Source organism: Poecilia reticulata, chromosome 3, assembly GCF_904066995.2.
Source record: "Poecilia reticulata chromosome 3, P_reticulata-male-v2, whole genome shotgun sequence".
Taxonomy (NCBI): domain Eukaryota; kingdom Metazoa; phylum Chordata; class Actinopteri; order Cyprinodontiformes; family Poeciliidae; genus Poecilia; species Poecilia reticulata.
The window spans coordinates 3,445,596-3,469,321 of NC_088832.1; the positions used below are offsets into that span (position 1 = coordinate 3,445,596).

A 23,726-nucleotide genomic window follows, 5' to 3' on the forward strand; every position below is an offset into this window, starting at 1 on the left:
TAGTTTGATTATTGTGTTACCATAGCTACAATATGGTGTAATCTCTGTGTTTGAGCTGGGTTTGTTCACAAATACATTACAGCAAATAATAACCAATAATCAGTGATTGATTTTAAACTCAGCCAATTGTCACAGACTTCATCTACATTTAGTAGATGAAGTCATCTACTGTTAGTGATGCTGATGTTCTTAGTAGGAGGTGGTTGGCGGGGGCTAAATCATGATGCTGTCTAAGGCCCCTTATTATCTTGGGCCGGCCCTGCATGAACAGTGAGCCGCATCTCTGTGCTGAAATCTACCTGGAATCCCCTGATGTCAACTTTGCATTACAATGTCATTATTTACAAAATAATGCAAAGCTGGCATTTTTAATGGACTTTCAGTGCAACTTTTAGAGCAACTTCGTATTAAAAGTGTCATTATTTACCGAATGACGCTTCATGACAACAGTCAGACATTCATAAAGACTCCATGTTTATGACAGTGTCATATCAGTCTTATTCACACCCTGTCAAATAAAGTGTTACCAAGTTAAAATTTTTTTACATAATTTGAAGTAACCAGAAAGCATAATCTTTCATCATTCATAGATAAGAATTTCAAATATTTTTAAAACCTGTCTTGTCAATCATTGGAATAACTTTTCTCATCAATATGTGGTTGTTTTGACAGGAAATACAAACCTCATCAGGAACGTGTGCAACCTGGCGTCTCTGCACTGCTCTGACAGACAGACAGCCTCAGAAAATGAAAGGAGGGGTAAGGAGATGAGTTTGTCTTTTTCGTATCACCACTGTTGTCTGTGGGAGTTTCAGCCAGCCTTGCTCCCTCAGGGACACGAGTTGTACAACACCAGCTGGCTATATATACACAATTGTATGTATGTTTGAGTTTGTATACTGCTTTTCTAGTCATACCGACCACACACTGCATGCGGTAAATCAAACTTCCAAATGTATTGTTCAATAAATGCACACGAGAACATCATGAGGATTAGGAGGATAAAGAACATATTGGGAAAATGGATCTTTGAAGAAAGAGATGAAAAAGTAAAGCTTGTCTACATTACTCAGTTTACAGTTGTGAAAAATTAAAGGAGAGACAAAATGTCAGTGGAAAATTAGCTAAAACAGAGGCAACCAGATAACTACAGCTAACCATTATATTAGTACTTTCAGAAGCAGAGCATAAACTTGCACACACATTTCTTGTTGTTTAAACTAAACACCAAACTGAAGGCATTATTTTTGACAATTTATTTTTAAAAATAATCCATTAATTACATAACACAAACAATCACCTCATCCTAATTTTAAGACATACATAGAGTACTTACACAGGACTATTGTCCAAAGAGTGATGATCAACCAACATCTCTGGGAGAAAATCCAATTTAAAAGAGGTCATAACTGTAAAATCGTTTGTCTTCCTTTTTTACACAAGGCAGCTGCAGAGTTCCAGGGATGATTGGTAAACTATTTATCCCTGCTTGTATGCCTCTGGTTACCAGGCTTTAGTTCAGTGGCTCGAAGTTTGATGGGGTGCTAAAGTGATTTTGGCAAATAAATAAATCAATGCTTGTATCAAAAAGATCCACTTAAAAAATCCATCTAATCAGATGTTCGAAATACCAAAAATGACAGCTGTGTGGATAAAACCCCATGAAAACTGAGAGACACTGGAACAGCAAGGGCGAGACAGAGTAATGGGCCATGTGCCCACCACAACTAAAGTGCTGATGGTTCATATTCTTTGTGTGACAGAGCAGCTAAATCTGCTGGCCTCAGAGAAAAGTACTGAGTCAAACTGATGGTGATAAGGCTGACTGGGCAAATGGAATGAAAAGGGAAGCAATGTTGCTTTTTAGTCAGCAACCAATTCCTGAATAGGTGTGAGCATCCTTGTATATTATCTATTCAGAATACATTTCACAATCACATTTTAGAAAAATATTAAATCACAGAATAATTTTTTTTGGGCCGATATCAAAGTGCTGTGTAAACCAGGTGGAGATAGCACTCCCCTCCAAAGTCACTGCTTCCTTTATTAGTTTTTTTGACCTCTCCAAGTATTTGTTTGAAGCTCTTCTGTTCTTCCTTTTCTACTGACAAACTGTCCTTCAGCAGGTTTACTGGAAGAGTTCGTTTTGACCGTCTGATTCAAGTAACCATTATGGAAGTCAGCTGCTGTCAGTCGTTTGCTCAGAAGAACTGTCCTAAAGGCCACCCAACCATCCTGAAAAATAAAACAAATATATGCTGAATTATAAACAGCTATAATTTTATCCATTACTTTATTTTGAGCTATATAAAAGAAAAAAAGGCATCTCTCTAATAGGTAGAAAATGAACAACAAACTAAAATATATCTACATCACAACACATTGAGTCATCAAATTCATGTTTTATTTTATATACATACACACATATATATATATATATATATACATACACATATATATATACATACATATATATATACACACACACATATATACACACACACACATATATATATATATATATATATATATATATATAAATAAAAGATGTGCCGACGATCAGGTTTTTTTCCTGCTGATTCCGATCACCCATGAGGGTCGATCACGGCCAATCACCGATTATTTTTATTTATTTTTATCATAAACGCTACCGGTTACATTATGTGGAAAAAGGAACCATGAATTCGCCTTAATTTAGAAAAAAATAGTTTTTAATAACTTTTTCCAAGAAGAAATCTAAACAAAACAGGCATTGTGCAAATTGTACTCCTATCAGTAAAACTATCTTTAACAGACTGATAACATATGGAGGCCCTGAAGAGGTTAAATAATGCAAAGAGTCAAAATAAAACCTCTCAACATTGCCAAAAAAATGCAAGTATAAAACTTAACATTCAAAGGCAAATACAGGTTCCATTACAATAAACAATCCAGAGTTACTGAATGAAAACGTCCTGATAGCATGGCGGCTAGCTGATTACTGCTAGTTCTGATTGGCTGTTTCTGACTGAGCGGAATAATTATGCAGAACAGGGAGGAGATCGATTATTTTTTTAGAGATTATCTGTCTCATGTTAGGACAGCGAAAGTTTTAATACGTATGTAAAATGTATTTTTTTAAGTTAGATGCTGCAGCTTTAAACAGAGGTTCGGTGTGAGAGTCACTACCAGGTGGAGCAGAAGCGGCGCTCCGTCTGTCAAATATTGCTACCTGTAGCGTAGCAGCGGTTCAACAGCGAGAGCAGAACCAGCGTCTTACATCGCAGCTCCAAGACTTAAATAATTTTACGGGTTATTTGTTTAGCTTTCTGACCGTCATGCTAATCTGGGTGAGTGTTTGTAGCTGTGCTGCTTTACCTGCTATCTGATCCTCCATATGTCTTTTTACTGCAGTGAGCCTCGATGTAGCCAAACTCCGTCAAGTATAACATTCTTTTTATGTCTTATTAGCTTCGTTGTGTTGATGCATTTTTACCTGCATGCAGGTTGCGAAATGAGATGCAGGTGATCAGTTTGTGTGATCGGCAACAAGAGATCGTGATCGGCGATCATGCACTTTTTTACGGAAATCGGCCGATTATGATCGGTGGCTGATCGGCACACCTCTAATATATATATATATATATATATATTGGTTGAAATGGCACGTATAATTCCAGTCTCCAACACATACAGACCAGAGAAAACTAAAGAGAATGTAGTGTTGTGTTAATCCATTTATAGTCTTATCTAGCAATTCTCAACGTGGGCGGTACCGCCCCCCGGGGGGCGTTCAGAGGACGGCAGGGGGCGCTGGTGGAAATATTTACAAAAGGGGGGGCGCTAGGATTCCTTTGGGGGGCGTTTGGTCAAAGGTAAACTTTACACCTTAAATCCACAACAATACCAGTTTAGACTTTGAGCAACTTGGTAAAACTGTATTTCGTAACATTAAATCATGTCTGGCTGCTACTGTATTGATGGCAGCTCTTCTTCTTTTCAGTGTTTGTAGCTTTTGGCGCAGCTCCGTTCTCCTGCTCCTGGTAGCTTCACCGTATCAGTTCAGCGTTACACCAGCTGATGACGTTGCTGTGATTCAATTTGTCTGGTGTCTGATTTTCAAATATTTGATGTTTTATTGAGGATTTTTGTACATATGTATTGTCAGTGTTGTGATCATGTCAAAGCAGCAACTTATATTAAAGTGTTTTAATGTTCGTCTGCCCGCTTCCATGGAAGAACAACAGAAAATCGCTCTGACAAACATCCCTCAGAAAAATGAACCCATTTAAATAAAGAAATCCTTCCATGTGTGATACCACGTTAGACAGCGTTCATTTTATAGAGTTAACATCAGTCCTGCAAGTGATCTGGTATGAAACAGCAGAACCACAGCACTTTTGAATTTTAATCATCAGAAAACCGGAGCTAAAAGTTTTACGTCAGTCTGCTTTACGTGTTTCCCGACCGCTCTGCGCCTGTTGGGGTAAAAAAAAAAGACGATGCGCACGTTGAACAAAACTCTGAAACAGGAGAACCGTGACATAGAACGGAGCAACGAACTATTAATCTATAAATCAATAGACAGGTCTGTACAAAGATATAATCCATGTTTCTGTCTCATATTTTAGACAGAATATGAGGCCCCCTTGATCTCTATCAAGGGGGCCGCTAATAACAAGATACATTTTAAAAATCTTTAACAAGATAAAAATGTATTTTGTAAATAAACATAGTATGTTTATTTTGCAAATAAGGATATTTCTAATATTGATTGGTTGGAATTGTGAATTTGCTTTACTGTAATCAAATTAGGTATAGTTTTTGAATCACTTGATATCTCTAGTGGGGTACGTTATTTTTAGTTTTCAAACGTGGTTTGTGTGTGTTTGTGCATTCAGCTCTTATGGTGAAACTCATGGTTTAATTCCAATAAATCCTGGCTGTTCATCAGTAAAGCCACAATCTTTCATTTTGGGGGGTCTGCTATAATATGAATATAAGAAGATTCGTAATTCACAGAACACAGAAACATTTTCAAGATGTGACTTAAGGATAGCTATACAACAAGTAAAGCAGTAGGAGTACAGTAAATTTAAACATACCTTACAACAGACAGCCAGAGTATTGGAATCCTTATCATAGTATACTGAGCCAGGTTTCCGATTCCTTTCATCTATGTGACAAATGAAAATTACATGTCAAAACTGCAGTAATTTACAATCACCCCCAATGCACGTTCACAAAATCCAAAAATTCACACAACATATCTCCTTCTAGAACAGTGGTTCTGTACTACTGTAGGGTGGTTAGGGTGCATTTATATAAGTGCCTGACCAAAGCCTTTTTTAGACATCCAATCTCTATAACAACATTGGGATATACGTACATATAAGACATTTGTTCTAGAAAAATAGGAAGATCCTACCATTCTAATTATTATTCCTAACTAGTACAAAATGGCATAGATAAACCAATAAAATTTTGACCAACAAACTGATTCGGTCTCAAATTGAAGTAGAATATATAGTGAGTCAGTATGCTACAATACACTTGATACAACAAAGCCCTGTGTATTACTGTAATCATATATTCTCTTCTCAATTTTGATTTTGTTTTATCCAAGAACACAATGACAATGTTTCGCAGTTTTGTGAAAGGTTAATCAGAACTAATAACTGAATTATAAGAGTAGACATTTGACGGTTCATACCGAGTATACAAAACAAGGGGAATGTCCTACACATCATACAGTAATGTAACCCATGTATTATAGCATCCATGGTGGTGGGCTTAGAAACTGCTAAAGTTTAGGTACACAGTACAACCACTGCGTAATACAGAATTGTTGGACTCAGTTAAATGGCCATAAAGTAGCTTCACAAGGAGTTCTAAAAACCTTGGTAAAAAGCATGTCAAAGTAGATGAACAAGTAAACAGCTCTCAACATTACTTCCACATCTAAGTCATCATCATTCAACCCATTCAATAGGGAGGACATCAGTTTAACTATCTGTCACTATGAGTAAATCAACTTCATCACAGAAACTACCATATTTTTCGGACTATAAGCCGCAACTTTTTTCCCATGCTTTGAACCATGCGGCTTATATCCTGGTGCAGCTTATAGTGAGGTGCGCTCTATAGTCCGGAAAATACAGTAAATTGTTATTAGGCAATTTTGCTTCAGTCATAACAGACATCTTATGAAAAGGGATTTAGTCAAATGCAATCATATGGTATAAGTTACCTGAACTATAACATTTTCCAACAAAATCCAAAAGTTTTAGAGTTTTTCCCATCCACATCGTCCTTAAAGGGATCTGAAGAGAATAAAAAAGCATCATTGTAACAAAATTTTATGGTGACCCAATAAAATGCACTCAAATCATAAATTTCTTATTTTCTTACCCGGGATCCAATGGCACGACACAAACAAGCAATTTGGTCACAGGTTTGTTCTTCCCAATTAATCCAACTCATGGATGTATTGATTTTTGGAGCTGTAAGAGTCAAGTACAATCTTCATCATAAAGGAAACCTAGTTCAGTGGATATAAGAACTGTACACACCCCTGCTCGTGATAGGTTTTTGTGATGTAATAAAGTTTAAACCCTTAACATAGGAACTGGAGCGATGGGTGTACGGGCAGCTTAATCCGCAATCCCTGTAGGGTTTTAGGAATGAGAAGTTGATCTCTACATTCTCATATAAAATATATTTTTCAACCCTTGGATTGAGTGCAAAGTCTTGTTATCCCAAGCTATTTCTGAAGTTACGCTGCCATATGCTTAGGCAACTGAAGGACAAACTGACAACACCTGGTCTGGTTCTGATACCTTCCTAGAGGGGGACATTGGCTGAGATAAAGCTGCCATCAACTACTTGTTCTCTCTCTCCTGCTATTAATTTTTACTTATATGAACATCTAAAATAATCCTACATCAGTTCATCTGATTTTTCTTGTGCATTCTGCTCTTTCTGATTATATCAGTTATGGCAGATGGTACTGAGCCCAGCCCTTGTATTGAGCCCAGTTCTGCTGGAGGAGGAGTTTTCCCCTCTCCACTTTTGCTACATGTGTGCTTGATATGAGAGACTTGTGTAAAAGCAAAGACAATGCAAGTAATTGTTACTACATCATTGTCCAGAAGAGGAGAATGCCACAAGTTAATGACTTAGTGGGTTTCCTTACAGGCACGCGCAGAGGGGTGTGTGTGTGTGTGTGTGTGGGGGTGGGGTTATAGGGGTGCTTGAACACCTGCCCCTTTTGCTCCTTGCCCCCAAGTGCCCTTTTGGCCCAATTTTTTATTTTTTTGGTATTATTATTTCCTAAGACCTCTTGTGACACATAATAACATGTACTAAAATTATTTGGTTTTTTGTACAACATAATAAGCCCTCCGGTCACCTTGTTATCTTTGACCTTTTGCCCGTGATGCATGACGCAGTTGCCTCTCGCGCAGTGAGATAAGGCGGCTAACTGGAGCTCAATATGGCGAATGTTCCAGATTACAGAACAGTTTTTGTTGAATAAAAAAAAAAAAAAACGTTTTTGGTGGAGTAACTTGCTACTTGTCAGATGACGGAAAACGTTGAAGTATCGTTTCTGCTTCAGCTCGGAGTCGCGGTTTAAGCAGAGAGGTAATGAAATACAACAGACACTGACAGGCCTCTGCGTCTGCCTTTCTCTGAAGAACTACTGAGTGGAGGAGACAGCCAGGTGAGGAGAAACTGTTCTCATCTATCCATTCAGTATTTCTATTATACAGACATTAGGCTGTTGTTGTGCTATTAGCTAGGTGCTAGCTAACGACTTTGCTAGCAAAGCAAAATAACTGAAAAGCTTCTTCCCTGTACCGTTAATGATATCAGTCATTCTTTAGTATCACTTATGCAATAGAGGCACATCACCCATCCAAAACCGATCATCTCCATAATGGATATATGTCAGATCTTCTAATTTCCTTTGCTGCATAATGTACATTTCATTTATTCCAGCGTTAGGTAAATGTATCTTGAAGGAGATTAAAAATTAAATAATAGTCCAACAAGGATATTTACTTATAATTAAAAATAACTCACCCTGAATTACCATGATAGATATAATGAATGTAATAAAAGTGTCACTAATGAAGGGGAAAAAAACTCAACCCAGACTTTAAGTTTAGGGTCTGGTTCGCAGAGCATGAAGTTAATTTTTTTCCTCCAAAATTTAACTTCATACTCTGAAAAAGACCTAACCTCAGTTAAGTAAAATAAAATTGTAATCAAAACTTTTGGAATTGTAATGATTCCTTTTTTTAAAAACAAAAAGTTTTGTTGAAAAAACTTTTTTTTTTATTAAATAATTCATTTTTGTCTTGAGAACTTAAAAAGGTATTTGCCAAACAAACTTATTTGCACACAGAAATCTTTTGTTGTGATTTTAGTCCCTGCCCAAGACGTCATGTGACAATTGCAAGCAAAACTTTGAGTCACAAACAAAAACTTAGAATAGCAAGAAAAGATTTCTGACATCTCCACTGCAAGTGCAGCAAACAGGCAAATCTTTTTTATAGATTACAGCAGTGATTTTCAACCACTGTGCCGCAGCACACTAGTGTACAGTGAGTGATCGTCAGGTGTGCCGTGGAAATGATCCAATTTCACCTATGGTACCATATTTTCCAGACTATAAGCTGCTACGTCTTTCCTACACTTTGAACATGTGGCTTTTCTGTGGAATTTTCTTCAACCACCAGGGGGCTCTCTAGCAGGAAGTGAATCCTTGGAAGTCAAAATTGGAAATCAAAGAAGAACGCGCTAATTTTCATTTGGAACAAGCACATGCTAGCAGCCATGCTAGCAGCAGGTGCAACAGAGAAATGTTTTCAAACTCATATGATGAAGCTTCTAAGTTGAGGAGTATCGATCTGGCAGTACAGGAGAGAAATAAAGCCGCTGCACATAAACCCGACGTGAACAAAACCGGATTTGGAGACGGAGAACTGCGTTCTTAATATATCCAGCAGTTATTAGGACGCAGCTCTCTGCTGCCCTCTGCTGGGTCCTTATGGGAAACCGAGAGCGGCAGATTTGGCTGATTTGGGTCAATGAGCAATTGGTCAGGTGTACCTAATAAAGTGGCCAGTGAGTGTAGTATTCTCTCATAAATATTTATTATTTCTGAGGCTTATTAGTTATTATTAAAAGTTTTTGTGTACGTAGAATGACAGCAAAGTAAATCGTCTTTTTAAATCATGCACGTGGTTTTATCGTGTCAGTGACACTTTAAAGTTGTGGACACTTCTACATCCTGAAATTGGAAAAAATTTTAATTTAGACTTTTCTTCCAGTTTATACAGGTTAATATTTTAGTTAAAATGAACAGGTTGTGGGTTATATATATGGCTGTAAAAGAAATTAAATGATTTATCATTGTCTCATCTTTTACATCACGGCACTGACTTTACTGTGTGTTTACACTTTTTACAACTATCCATGTTTTTGGTGTCCATGGAGTGTAGATGCACATACCAAATGTTACACCCTCCAGTTCCTGCTCCCGTTTATTTGCAATTTTTTCAGGAAGCTTCATCAACGTATCAAGCAACTGAAAGATACCAAGTAGAACTACGATGTCAATATTTTTGTTGAGAAAAATGACTGACTGACTGCATACATGCTGCATCGACTTACAAGATGTGCTCCTTTGGTGGCCAGGGCAGCTCCAAGATCTTCAGCTGTACAGTTTTTTGGAACTTGATGGATCTCCTGGTTTAGAATGGGCCCAACATCAAACCTTACAGATTAATACATTTGTGTTAGCACCTTTAGCAATTACAATTACTTTTGACTGCTGACTTCACAGACGATACTACATTCTTCTGAAACTTGTTTGCTTCTCTTTTTACAGGATATTTTGATTTACTGCATCCAACATACGTATGTGGGAAGTGGGTTGGAAAAAGCTGTTGTTTTGAGAAAATTGATGTTTAGATTTGTTAGGGCCAACAGCAAAACCTAACATTTAATTTACCCAAGAACTGCAGTTTTTAGCCTGTGACTGTAATTAATAGGGGGAGATGACTAAAAAGATTTTCTTTTTGTTTACTTGTTGGGACGTATCTGGATGACCGTGACTCCTGTCACAGTGTCGCCATGCATGACAGTGTGGAACACAGGTGCTGGACCTCTCCACCTTGGAAGCAGACTGGGGTGAACATTCAAAATCCCACTGAATCAAAATAGCATGCAGAACAGAAAAAAGAAATTAATATTTGACAACATGTCTTACAATATCATCTGACAACAAGACATAAACATGATATAAATACTGTTTTCCCCTTCGTCATTTCCTATTCTTTCGCATTACATTAAGAATTTGAAGAATTTTGAATTAGTATGAGTTACAACAACATTTAATTTCCCTTTAGGATAATTAATGCAATTAGGAAACACTTGTTGGAACTGTGCATCTGTTGAGTTTATCATACAAACTACTTCTCAGTCTAATGCTTGTAAGCGTGATTGTTAATGGTTTAATGGAGTCGTGTTGTTGTGATGACATACTGAAGGTGGCATGTCAGAGAGTAGGAACGTCTTAGAGAGATGGAAGCCAATTTCAAGGCATCAAGTTGCATTGTCAAATTTCTATTAAGTTATGTTTCATATACAGCAGGGGTCCCCAAACTTTTTCCTGTGAGAGCCACATAAGTTTTCCCTTCTGTGGTGGGGGGCCGGAGTCAGTTTGTAACAGAAAAAGTGTTACACGGTTATCACCTGCACTGCTGGAAATTGTTGACGGGGGGGAGAGTGAGCCTTACTCGATTGATTTTTACCCAGAAAGCACATGGGCAAAAACCGTTAGTGAAACGGTCACTGGGACTGACTAGTATATATATATTTCCATTGAGGGAAAGTAACTTTAACATATGAATTCCTCATATGTTAACATAAAGGCTCATTTTAAAGTATAAGTTGCTACTTACAGGCATTGCTTCAAAGAACTCGACCTGTTCATAACAAACACGTGTTCATCTGCTCTACCGCTAGCAAACAACCGTACTGATTAAAAAACATAAAAGTCAAGCAGTTCCCTAAAAGTCCAACAGATGGCAGCAATGCGCCATGCAAAACAAAACACCCACAGTTCTTCCTGCTATAGAGCCCCCTGGTGGTTGAAGAGAAATCCACATATAAACCGGAAAATACAATATATAAAAAAAAATCTGAATGCTCTCTGGTATTGTTCAGGGGGCCGGACCAAATGTGGAGGCGGGCCGGATCCGGCCCGCGGGCCGTAGTTTGGGGACCACTGATATACAGTATTTTTTATAACACCTGAATTTAATGTACTTGATTGTGCTATAAAATCACAATATGTTCCTGAAAACTACATAATGCCTTTTAGGGTATATTAAGGTACCTACAAGGGCACTTCTTTTTTCTTTCTTTTATTAATGGGTAATGTCAGTACAGTCATGCTATGAGAAGTTCCACAGCGTGGCTCTTTCAGGGTAAAAAAAATTGCTAGATGGGTTCAAACAACATTAATTAAGAATACTCAATACTAATGCTAAATACTGACAAGGGAAACTTGTCAATGAGTCCACAATGGAGTAAACGGCCAAAAGATACAACCACTCCAACATCAAACTGTCCCTCTACATTGTGAGGGGGCCAGCTGTGAAGTGCCAGCTGGTTCTGTTGAGCAAATCTCTTCACAGGCAGATCACCAGGCAATGTAACAACCTCAAGCTTCTCCACGATCCCCTCATTTGAATGCCTGAGAAAAAAGAGAGAACAGAAGTATTAGAACTTTGCATTAGTTGAAATCACTTTATTTTACTGTATACCAAACAGCTTAAAAAAACTGAGATAGTGCATGTTTGTTTGCAGAGCAAAAGCTGCCATAGAGCAAAAGGATCTGAACATGGGATTGGGCAGGGTATTGCTTCCTAAGATATGAATGACATCTTCATCTGACTGAAGTGGGACTACAGTTCTCACAGACATGCTCAGAAAGCATCCACACAAGTAAATAATAATTGTGAGTACTTTTGTTTATTTGATATAAATCATAGTATACATATGATTTAATATAATCTGTTGTTTTAAACTAAAAAACACAACGAATTAAAGGTGGTGGATATAAATCATGGAATCTCTGCAGAAAATGAACAAGGCAGCAGCTTTTTTGGAGGAGCCTTAAAGAGAAACATGCTTTACACGCATTGAAGTTTAGCTGGTCATGTTGGACACATTCTGAGCCTAACTGTCTGTATGAAATCACAGCTGTTACTGTTTTACTGTTCTGGACTGCTTTAAATTATGAGTTTAACTTAATAAAACAAAATAAAAAGGAGACCTCAGTTTCCATTTGTCAAATTCCTAAAGTTCACCCTCAGCTTTTCTCCATCAGTGACTTAACAACTGTTCACATCTCCAAACATGAGACTGGCCTCATCAGGACGCACCTTACAGAGACAATCACCCAGAATAGACATGTGGAAGAGCAACTTAGTCAGCTTAGTAGTTCTGGTAATGTGACTGTCTGAGCCAAAACCCTAATCAATAACTCCTAACCAATGACCATAAACCCCCCAACAAAAGGTGTTTCTATTAAATATGAAATGTATGTAGGAACCAAACAATGAAACCGTCTTCTATACAAGCACTTAGAGCTGCTCCGTCACAGACAAAAACAATCATCTGTATTCTGAAGTATTACTTATTTCTCTGGATAAAACTGGGTAACAACATTTTTTGCGTGACTTTTTGTTTTAAGTCATGTCAACAGTTTTTTTTTTGTTTTTGTATTAAATATAACAAGTGAAATGCTTTTCTTGAACTAACCAAATGTTTAACTACACAATCTACAGAATAAAAGTTGCTCCTGATTTTGTCATGGACAGCATCCTAAAGCAAACTAATTATACATGCAGTGACTCTTGAGATTATGGACAAAATGGGTTTAAATTTTCAAAATAAATAAGCAATTATTTATCAAGCTTATGAATTCAAATATGACAAAAAATGTTTTGGAAATGTAAAGATGAAAATTCAATTTTTAATGGACCTGACCCAAAACTTTTATCAACACAATCTAACAATAAATATAAAATTATTTTTTAATGACCCTATTAGTGATTTTTACTCAGTTTTACATACAAATGCTTTTTAAGAAACAAAATAATTATTTCAAACAAAAAACAACAAAAAGTCAGTCTAGCGGAGTTGACTGCTTGACGGAGTTGACAGAACTGAAGGTGGTGAGAAACTAGTGAGTAAAAAGAAATACTTGATGCATCCCATTTATGTACATTACATTAAAATGAGTGGCACAGTTGGTAGAGCTGTTGCCTTGCAGCAAGAAGGTTCTGGGTTCGATTCCCGGTCTTTCAGCATGGAGTCTCCATGTTCTCCCTGTGCATGGTGGGTTTTCTCCAGGTACTCCGGTTTCCTCCCACAGTCCAGAAACATGACTGTCAAGTTAATTGGCCTCTCCAAATTGCCCCTAGGTGTGAATGTGTGTGTGCATGGTTGTGTGTCTCTGTGTTGCCCTGCGACAGACTGGTGACCTGTCCAGGGTGACCCGCCTCTCGCCCGGAACGTTGGCTGGAGAGGCAGCAGCAACCCTCCTGACCCCACTGAGGGACAAGGGTGTAAGAAAATGGATGGATGGACATTAAAACAGATTAACGGTCTAGCCCGTATTCATGTCTCTGGCCTCAGACATGAATACGTAGACACCTCATGCAGCGGGTCGGCCCGTTGCTGCGATACGTAACAGCGTCCGCCATATTGAATGTGGAATATGTGCCAGTAGCTAATACAAGTGAATGGACCGAACTTTATAAAGTGCCGTTCTACAAAGTATTTTAAGTTAATTCCTGACATTGGATTCATTAGGATTACCTTCCCCATGTAAGGATGACAGATCAGAATTACTTAACTTTGCAGCCAGAAATTTGCTTCCAAACAATCGGAAAATATTTCCTATGTAGCTAAATTGGCCCGAAATAACCGCTGATTGTTAGCGTAGCAGCTAACGTTTTCATACTGTTTTCTAATGAGAGAGTTGATGAAAAACCGCTGTTTAGAGGAGAAGTTAATTAAAAACCAGAGGATTTAGTGAGTAAAGGTCAGTCAGGATCAGAGATGGAGCTGCTGGTCTTCAGTCTGTTTCCAGCTCAGCTTCTCCATGTCGGTATTTAGCTATAAAGATGCTACGAGTCAGAGCCCAACATGCTGAAAATGTCTTTTTATGAATGTGAAGGAAACATTTATGTATTTTCTATTACACTTTAGGATAATTTCTCTTTTCTTCTTGGCTTTAGCCTGTGAACCAGGACGTCTCAGAAGTCATTGAGTTCTCCCAGTGTGACCAGTGTTCCAGTATAATAAATACATGTTTTATTCTTTCACTTTCTGTGTATTTTTTAATATCTCAATCCGAAGTATTAGTGTATTAATACAGCTTATGTAATGAAATAAAAATAATTTACTCTGCTAGAATTATTTTCACTCTTTGCTGTCAATAGCAGAGTTGACATACTGTAATAAATATTTATTCTCTGGAAAAAAGTAAGAAAAATATGTAGTTTAATGTTTGACAATGACTGATTTATAAATCAAAAGTCATTTCTCAATAACGTTTAAAAATAAATACAGGAAAATTATTTGTTTTGAAATGTTAAATGTACATTAAATTATGGAATTATGTAAATATATTCTTTAATAAAACACTGTAAAAATGTCTGTTCATCAATGTCAATATAAAAATGATCAGAATCATTTCTATCAAATTAAACATTGTGCTCTTTATTCAGAAAGGCCCCAAAACAATTAAATAATCACATCAAAAGTCTTTAGTCATTTCTTTGATTCCCAAATATATATATATATATATATATATATATATATATATATATATATATGTCAATGGTAGGAATTAACTTAAAATACTTTGTAGAACGGCACTTTATAAAGTTCGGTCCATTCACTTGTATTAGCTACTGGCACATATTCCACATTCAAAATGGCGGACGCTGTTACGTATCGCTGCAACGGGCCGACCCGCTGCATGAGGCGTCTACGGGTCGGGGTCCAAGATGGCGACCGGACCAGTCGATGTGTGATACAGCCGAGTCACAGATTTCAATTTTCACTCCTCCTTGCCAACATAATGCTCTCTTTTTGATCCAGTAATGTCTGTTACTTTACCTCTATTTTTTGGTTCTGTGTTCAACCTGATCAGGAGTGCTAGGACTGCGATCAAGGTCGAGAAAAGGCTGACAGTTAGCTAGCTAACCTCTGAGTTCAACGGTCATCTTCCAGATCCTACCGTGGATCTGCGATGCAACGGTCGGAGCACGGCTTTAAAAGGAAAGAAAAGGGGAAATCTAAAATTATAGCTACAGACTTGCACAAAGACACGATGTCATCAGCTGCAGCTAGTGGTCCCTGAATTTGCTCCCCATCTGATCCAGCTGCAGGTTTCCCTGCCTCCGATCACAGCTATGTTGGTTCCCTGGACCGACAGAGCCCCGATCTGTCTCCTCTACTGGATTCTGACCCAGACACTCCTGCTAAACCAGAGGAGAAGAAACTAAACGGTGACTTGTCTCTCTGTCAATTGCAAGACAACATCGCTAAGATAATCAATGATCGCTCTGATAAATTAGAAAATATGGTCAGCCGCAACACCGTTAGCATCGATGCTCTGAAGAAGTCAATTGACTTCATATTTATGGAAGTCGAAACCCTGAAATCCCACGTGAAAGCTGTGAGCTCCATATCGGAAAACTGTGCAGAAAATGGCTGAAATAGAAATGAGAATAAACGAAACGGAGCGACACCAGCGTAGATGGACTTTAAGGCAACACGGAATCCCAGAGGATAAACATCAGAGCCAAAGTTAGCGACATCTGCTGTGCTGCTGTTGGGGAGAACCAGGTAAAGATGAAAGAAAGTATCGAGATTGCTCATCGTCTGGGTCGCTTCAACGACCAGCAGAGGGCGCCGAGAACCACCATGATCCGCTTCACCAACAGATCATCCCGCGACCTGGTGTGGAAAACGGCCAAGAGCAGCAGCTATCTGAAGATTTACAGAGGATCTCACCACAGCTGACGAGGCTCAGCGAGAAAAACTGTGGCCATTAATTGACGCAGCTAGGAAAGAAGGAAAAAAGGCCCATTTTGCTGGAGTCAAAGAAATCAAGTCAACACTGTCCCCATGTCCCCAACTGGACAGAAAGCCGTTCCTGTCCTTATGGACACAACAAGCCCTTCATAGATCTCAGGTTCTGCTCAGTTGGTCACCTACAAAACCTACACACTTAATATTTGATCCTTTTCCATCTTCTAATCCTTGAAGGCAGTTTGTCTATTCATTTACATTATCTTAATTCACTCCAATGTTAAATTAATTATATGTTCTTTTATTGAATTCAGGTTGACTGTGCTTTGCTAAGTGTATTTACTATATTAAGTACAGTCTCTGCTTGCTGTGCATTTCAGCACTTTTGAATTTATGTTCCTTTATAGTTATTAATGCAGCTCTACTGTTCCAAACTGAAAGCTTCTTCTAAGTCTTAGTGTCTGACATGCTGAGTCAGTTTAGCTCCATTCTGGTCATGGTTTCAATTTCACCATTCAGGGTCTGAAGGTTGTTTTCTGGGTCCACTTATCCTACATCGTCCCTTTCAATCTTCTCATTAAATGCCAGGGTTTAAGAGAAAATGTTAAACGAAAAGCTTTATTTTCATTTGCCAAACAACAAAAGTCTGATTTTTGCTTTTTTCAAGAGTCACATAATGTAGCAAATGATGCGTCTTTTTGGAAAACTCAATGGGGAAATAAGTTCTGGTTTTCTCACGGCTCAGAAAGATCAGCAGGGGTTAATATTTTAAAAAACAACTTTAATGGTTCTGTTCTACACTCAAAGTGACCCTAATGGCCACTAAATCATTTTAATCCTGAATGTCAACAACAATATTTCCCTTCTTGCCAATGTATATGGATATAATTCAAAACCTGAAAATGATTTTTTACTTGCTTGTGCTTTTAATGGGTGGAGATTTCAACGTTGCTTTGAACAGCTCTCTAGATCGATGGCCTCCAAGTGTTAATAATACTTATTTTATGAACTTGTCCTCTTTTATGCAAAAATTTTATCTCATAGATATATGGAGGGAAAAAACCCAGTTTCTAGAGATTACACCTGGTCTAATGAGCCTTAATGTCTCGCATAGATTACTGGTTAGTTTCTGATTGCTTAGATAAAAATAAAATCACTCCTTGAATATTAACATCACCTTTAACTGATCACAAAGCAATATCATTGATCGCCTCATTCTGTCCTAACATTACTCCCACATTCAAAAGTTCTTAGTGGAAACTTAACAATTCCATATTAAAACTGTGCTAGTAATTGATAAAGTCAAATTATTAATAAACCAGTTCAGGAAAAAAGCCTTAATTAATAACAATTTCTCTAGAAATTGGGAACTCTTTAAATTTGAAGTTACTAAATATTTCAGAGAGTTTGGTGCCTCTGTGTCTAAATCCAGGAGAGACGGAGAAACAAATGTCATATCCAGAATAACTGAAATTACTCAAATCTTACCTGGAAATTGAACTGAAAATGACTTAAAGGATTTAACCATTGAACAAAATAAATTAAATTAAATATACAGAAGGACAGCAGAGGGGCCTTTTGTGAGATCGAGAAGGAAATGGCTGGAGGAACAAAACACTTTGTATTTCTTTCAGTTAGAAAGAACCGTGGTCGATTCAATTCAGTTCAAAACTTAACAACTTTATCACTGATGATCCCCGAACAACAGCAAAGTATTGCTCTGCTTTTCAGTGAGTTGTATGAATCACGATATAATGAATCTGAATCTGAACATTTCTTTGCACATCTTAGTGAAACTAAGTCAATTATTGATGACCAAAGGAATATCTGTGATCGTCCCTCATCTCCTGTCTGCCATCAAGCACCTAAAACTCAACAAACCTCCAGGAGTTGATAACTTCAGAGTTCTGCATCACCTTTGCAGAACAACTGGCCCCGTTCCTCCACCGGCTGTTTGCAGGATGCATCCATAACCAAACTCTTCCTCTGAGTCAAGGCCTGCTGACATTAATGCCCAAACCTAAAAAAGACCCTTCTGATTGATAATTGTCGTCCAATCTGCCTTCTTAACAATGACTATAAAATACTAGCTCCAATTTTTGCGATGAGGATGAAAAGTGTTCTTAACTTTATAATAGATGAAACTCAAAATGGTTTCATGTCACAAAGACATTTAGCCAACAACATCAGGCTGGTGTTGGATCTGATTGACTGCAGATTTGTGCCATGATGATTTGTGCCTTATATTATTTTTAGATTTCCCTAAAGCCTTTGACACCATTGAACATAATTTTATTTTTCAAACATTAAAGAAATTAGGTTTTGGCCCTTACTTTAGTGCTGCAATCCAAACCATGTATAAAATGCTAATTGTTCAGTCCAGCTTCATGCTGGTTCGTCTCCCAGATCGGATCTAAAGCCAGGAGTCAGGCCAGGTCGCCCAGTTTCCCCAAACCTCTGTGATCTGCTCTCAATTACTTTCAGATTTCATTAAACTCAACCATCTAAAAGGTATCAATGTTGCTGATAAAAAGATTCTAATTAGTCAACTAGCCGACGATACCACTTTATTTTTAAAAGATGCTTCTCAGGTTCTTTAGCGATTGATATAGTTGAGAAATGTTCCAGAGTCTCTGGACCTTAACATTAATAGATGTGAACTTTTAGCCCTTAAAAATTGTAACACATTCTCCATTTATAATATTCCTGTAAAAGAATCGGTCACCTATCTCGGCATAATGGTCAACAAAGATCAAAATTCTAGAAGTGCTCTGAACTTTAACCCTATTATAGAAAATGTACAAAAGAAACTAAATTCTTAGTTTCAAAGAGAGATTTATCAATTCAAGGAAGAATGTTGTTAGCAGAAGCAGAAGCATCTCCCGTTTAACTTATCCAGCTTTTCTCTTTCTGTAAACAAACAACTGACATCATTGATAAAATGCTTTATAGATTTATATGGAAAAATAGGATTCATTATATCAGGAAGTCAGTCTTGATGAACTCATTTGAACTTGGTGGCATCAATTTTCTTGATTTTTCAACCTTAAATAATACATTCAAAATAAACTGGATTAAACAGTTTCTTAAAAATCCTAAAACTGGAATTTTATACCCAACTTTTTATTCTCAAAACTTGGCCTTAATTTTATTCTCCTTTGCAACTACAAAATTGAAAAACTTCCCATAAAACGATCTAATTTCCACAAACAAATGCTTCTTTCCTGGTCTCTAATTTACGAGCAGAATTTTTCACCCCATCAATATTATATTTGGAACAATGGAGACATTCTGTACAAACATAAATCTGTATTCTGGAATATTGGTTTGAACATGGAACCATCCTGGTTCAGCAGCTGTTCAGGCCTGATGGCGTCTTAATGTCTTATTCTGAACTTGTAGGAAGGTTTGGTCTCGTTCCACCAGAGGAATATGTTTTTGATGCATCCTGTCTGGTGTCATAATGCTTCTTAAATCCTCTGTAACTTCTGGTCCGACTCCACCAGGTCCAGACGCTGCTGTCACTAATGTTGGTCAAATCTGAACAACCGTGATGTTCCAGCCTGATTCCAGAAGGACGTCGTCTCTGTTCCTCATGTTTTATCTCTTATTGGAAGAACTTTGCCCCCAACCTGACCTGGGAAAATCTGGTGTCTTCCATCTAAATATTTAATTATTAATAAGATCAAAGAAATGTCTTTTAAGACAATCCATCGTTTTTATCCCTGCAAGTTTTTCCTTCAACGATACAAAAAAGACACAAATTGTTCATTCTGAAAACTCTATGAAGAAGATCTGCCACTTATTCTGGTCGTGCTATTTCTCATGTATTTTCTGGAAAGATATTTGTACATTTATTTCTCAAACAATTCTTGATGACTTGTCCCTCACTTATATAAATATGTTGTTTGGATTCTTTTCTTATCCCACTAATTAAACAAAACATTTTTATATTATCAACCTAATTTTATTAGTCGCAAAATATCATGTACATAAATCTAAATTCTCAAATCAGAAACCTCGTTTTTCAGCCTTTAAAGAGGAATTCAAACAATATATTACATCTCTCCAGAATTCAAAAAATAGAAAAGCCATTAAGACGATGGACATGGTCTCTCACTTTACCATCTTTTTGAGTTAACTTTTTATTTGTATATTTGCTTTTCATTTTGTTTGTGCTTCATATGCAACACCCTGGCATTATTATCCTCTGTTTTGTTACTTATTTGTATTAATTTTGCTATTTTGTAAACCTCCTTATTGTCAATAAAAAAATAAAAAATAAATTTAAAAAAAATGAGGCGTCTACGTATTAATGTCTATGCTCTTAGCCTCTTAGCAAATGAAGAGGAAGGAAGTGGTCATGGGGTCCTCAGAATTTCTGATGCCCCCAACAATGCCTGACTTTTTTATTTCCATTCTTTTTATGTCTGACGGTTTTCACAAAAACTAGGGACACAATTTCAATTGTTGGGAAATATATAAAAATGATTTTAATTCAACTTATTGATACTTTTATAATTATTTATTTGAATACTTGTTCTTAACTGTCATAATATATTATTTTGGTATTTATTTACTTGTTTTAAGATATTATAATGTATTGAGTTCTGCTCCTGGACAAAGGCTTTTACAGTCACCATCCACCTACTACAAAAAAGTTTTTAATGAAAAATATTCAACAAACACTGTGAAAACATATATTGTTGTGCTGATGTTACCTTAATTCATTATATGTTGTGTATATTTGTATTCAAATTGTGTGCTTTATCCAGAGAACATGTTTTTGTCCCTAATCTCAAGAATCATTGCATGTGGATTTCTGTAAACTCTGAACTGAGGCTGATAAACTCAAACTTTAGATTTTAATCAGAATCTCTGGGGAAATTTGAGGATGTTTCAGATTAAATAACCTTTTCTATGCTTTATTCTGTACTTAAACTTGTTCTTTACTTTGTTGATGGTGAGAAAAGAAACCTTAGTGTTGAGGATTTTATCTTTTCTTCTCTTTTAAGTCTCATTTTAATCTGCTGACACGCACACGCCAGTTTACATAACCATGTTTATGTGACAGTCACATAAACAGACAGAAACTGATGAGCCCATCCTGGAGGGTCCAGACAGCAGAGAGGAACAAAAGACAGATACGCGCTACAGCCTTTGCCTCACTAGGTGTGCCAAGTGTGTGGCGGTCAATTTCACTATTTGTTCCTATTGTATGACTGTAACACATTTGATCATTCTTGTCATTAGATCCTGTTATAAACTTCTTCAAGGTCGGGACTCGAAACTGGTCAAATCGAACCTAGTTGTTGCACAAAGAGCAAAACGGTTGACTCGCAACACTAGAGGTCGTGAAAACTGCAAGTTCGCAATGACCAGCTCAAGGTAACCAGGAACAGATTTAGTGTAGAACATCGAGACTTCTGGTACCTGCAAAGATTCAGTAGTTTGAGAGACTCCACAGCAAACTGGTCAGTACCGAAGAACAGGAGCCTCCAGGACAGCCTCGGTGGTCCAGCTTTACAGGTAGACTGCGTGCGGACATTGGGGCTGGGGCTGAACTTCAGCACATTCAAAACATAGTTGAGAGTTTTCAGTAAAACTCTATCAGTCTTTCTGTCCATCCACATAGTAAAACAGTTTTCTTCCGCACACCATGTATCCAACTTGCCGGTCCTGCTCAGAATCCGTCCTTATTATCCCCGGTCTGAGCAAAGCAGCGCCATGTCTTTTAGAAGGCTCCTTCTTCCTCCTATTCGGGTGGTATATATCCAGATATTATTGTATTATCGCCGCCTACAGGCTGTGACAAGCATGACAAGCATGCATATTCTACTAATGTGTGAATAAATTCTTGATCATCTAGTTTGCGGACAGTCAGTGGCGGAGCTAGACTTTTAAAGTTGGGGGGGCAAAGGGGGGGCCAGGACTACCTCTAAAATTTTATATATATATATATATATATATATATATATATATATATATATATATATATATATATATATATATATATATATGTGTGTGTGTGTGTGTATGTATGTATAATTTTAAAGAATAACCAAACTGAATATTTGGTTATTTTTTAAGCCCCTCTGTCATTTGACATGTTATAATTAACACCTTTGACTGTCGCACATGGAGACATGATGGACTTTAGCATAGAGTTCATCACAGAGGAAACTAAAATCAATCAAATAAAAGATCCTTTCTGAATATCATCCATGAGGACACTGAACTAAATGCATCTTTCTGACCGGGAGCTGACAGCATGTTGAAGAGTTATGGACACCTTGGTTAGGAAGCTCTGGTTGGACAGGTCATTTGACAGGTAACAATATTTCGGGTCGGACCAGAATTATTTGCCTGATGGTGGTTCGGGCTTCTAATGAGTTTATATTTAATGAGTTTGCAGCACACAGAGAAAACCTAAAGAGAATGTGATCTACTTATTGTAGTTTAAGTAGAGGAATAACAGCTGACTGTTAAGAGAGGAAAGAAATTAAAGTGCAGATCCGTTAGAAACAAGCGCAGAGCGCTGGGCGATAAATGCTCCAATTAATCACACATGAGATGACAAACGCCAAATATACAATATATAGTTACACTGCTTACGTTAATGGTGTTTTAAAAACAAAACCAGTAAAAACTGAGTTAATATGTCAGATTCCCTCCTCACCCTCGTCTTGATAAGAACAGAGAGCAGTTCGCTGGTTTCTGTCCAGACTGTGATCAGCTGACCACTTGGTGCGAGACAGTTTCAACTTTACGCACACAGAACATCGTGGAGCTCATTATTAATCATTATAAGAACAATATCTGTCAGAGAATCATCTCTGATCTGGACGCTTTAACGGACCAGAGACTCTGGAGCGTCCAGCAGCTGATCCGCTTCTGCTGGTTTTTCTCCCGCTGAGGGATCAGGAACCGATCAGAGTTCTGCCGTCCTCTAATCACGTCATTTCGTGAAATCTTACCTGATTTCAAAAACGTTCTAGCAGAGAAATAATAAATGTTTTGTTTGATGACTACAAATTGGAAATAAAATGATTTTTTTCTTTGACGGGCAATGAAAAAACTCCAGCGCCACCTCTGCTCCAAACTACGAACATTGTCGGCCCCTCTTCGGTTTTTTCTCTTTTTTGCGGAGGATCAATAAATAACTTATTGGTGTTTTACCATCACCACCAGGTATGAAGTGCTTTAGGCTTTGAGTTTCACCACAGCGCAGCATAACTGAAACACCCAGGAGAAGAATATCAGCTTGTTGTTATGAGTATAAAGGAGGCTGGTATCGCGCCTGATAAAAATCTATTTATTTATGTCATTACATGGACTTATATAAAGTTTTATACATTTTCTTTTTACATATTTATTATTGTTTTTCTTCTTTAGATATTAGGTTGACTTAGAATGATTCCAAATAATGTACAGGAATGACCTGGTGCTGTTACATGTCAATCATCTGGGGGGGCCAATCAGATGACAAGGGGGGCACTGGCCCCCCTGGCCCCCCCTCTGGCTCCGCCACTGCGGACAGTGAAGTTAATTTGCTTAGCCTTTGAGTGAATGAACATTGACTAAGTTTTAAAACGCACACACTTTGTGGGTTTGGTGGT

General features: G+C 37.5%; 2 protein-coding genes across 6 annotated transcripts in view; both read right to left on the reverse strand.

Moving 5' to 3' along the window:
- The window catches only part of celf1 (cugbp, Elav-like family member 1), a 144,876-nt gene extending 143,459 nt beyond the window's left edge, over positions 1–1,417 (reverse strand). For all 4 annotated transcript variants that reach the window (XM_081604924.1, XM_008405051.3, XM_008405054.3 and 1 more), the window contains exon 1: positions 1,337–1,417. In XM_081604924.1, coding sequence (XP_081461050.1) covers positions 1,337–1,407 — 71 coding nt within the window. In that variant the 5' untranslated portion in view covers positions 1,408–1,417. The remainder of the gene's footprint in view (positions 1–1,336) is intronic.
- On the reverse strand, positions 1,242–21,873 carry mtfmt (mitochondrial methionyl-tRNA formyltransferase). Of its 2 annotated transcripts, XM_017304112.2 has the most exons (9): positions 21,541–21,872; positions 11,552–11,749; positions 10,076–10,198; positions 9,661–9,763; positions 9,499–9,574; positions 6,391–6,482; positions 6,230–6,302; positions 5,085–5,155; positions 1,242–2,235 (listed from the first exon to the last, which is right to left on the reverse strand). In XM_017304112.2, the coding sequence occupies exons 1-9, from the start codon at positions 21,738–21,740 to the stop codon at positions 2,047–2,049; spliced, it is 1,125 nt and encodes a 374-aa protein (XP_017159601.1). In that variant the 5' UTR covers positions 21,741–21,872; the 3' UTR covers positions 1,242–2,046. The 2 variants fall into 2 exon arrangements, with proteins under 2 accessions (XP_017159601.1, XP_081461052.1); XM_081604926.1 differs by lacking the exons at positions 6,230–6,302; positions 6,391–6,482 and having other exon boundaries at positions 21,541–21,873.
- Between the last annotated feature and the right edge of the window lie 1,853 nt (positions 21,874–23,726).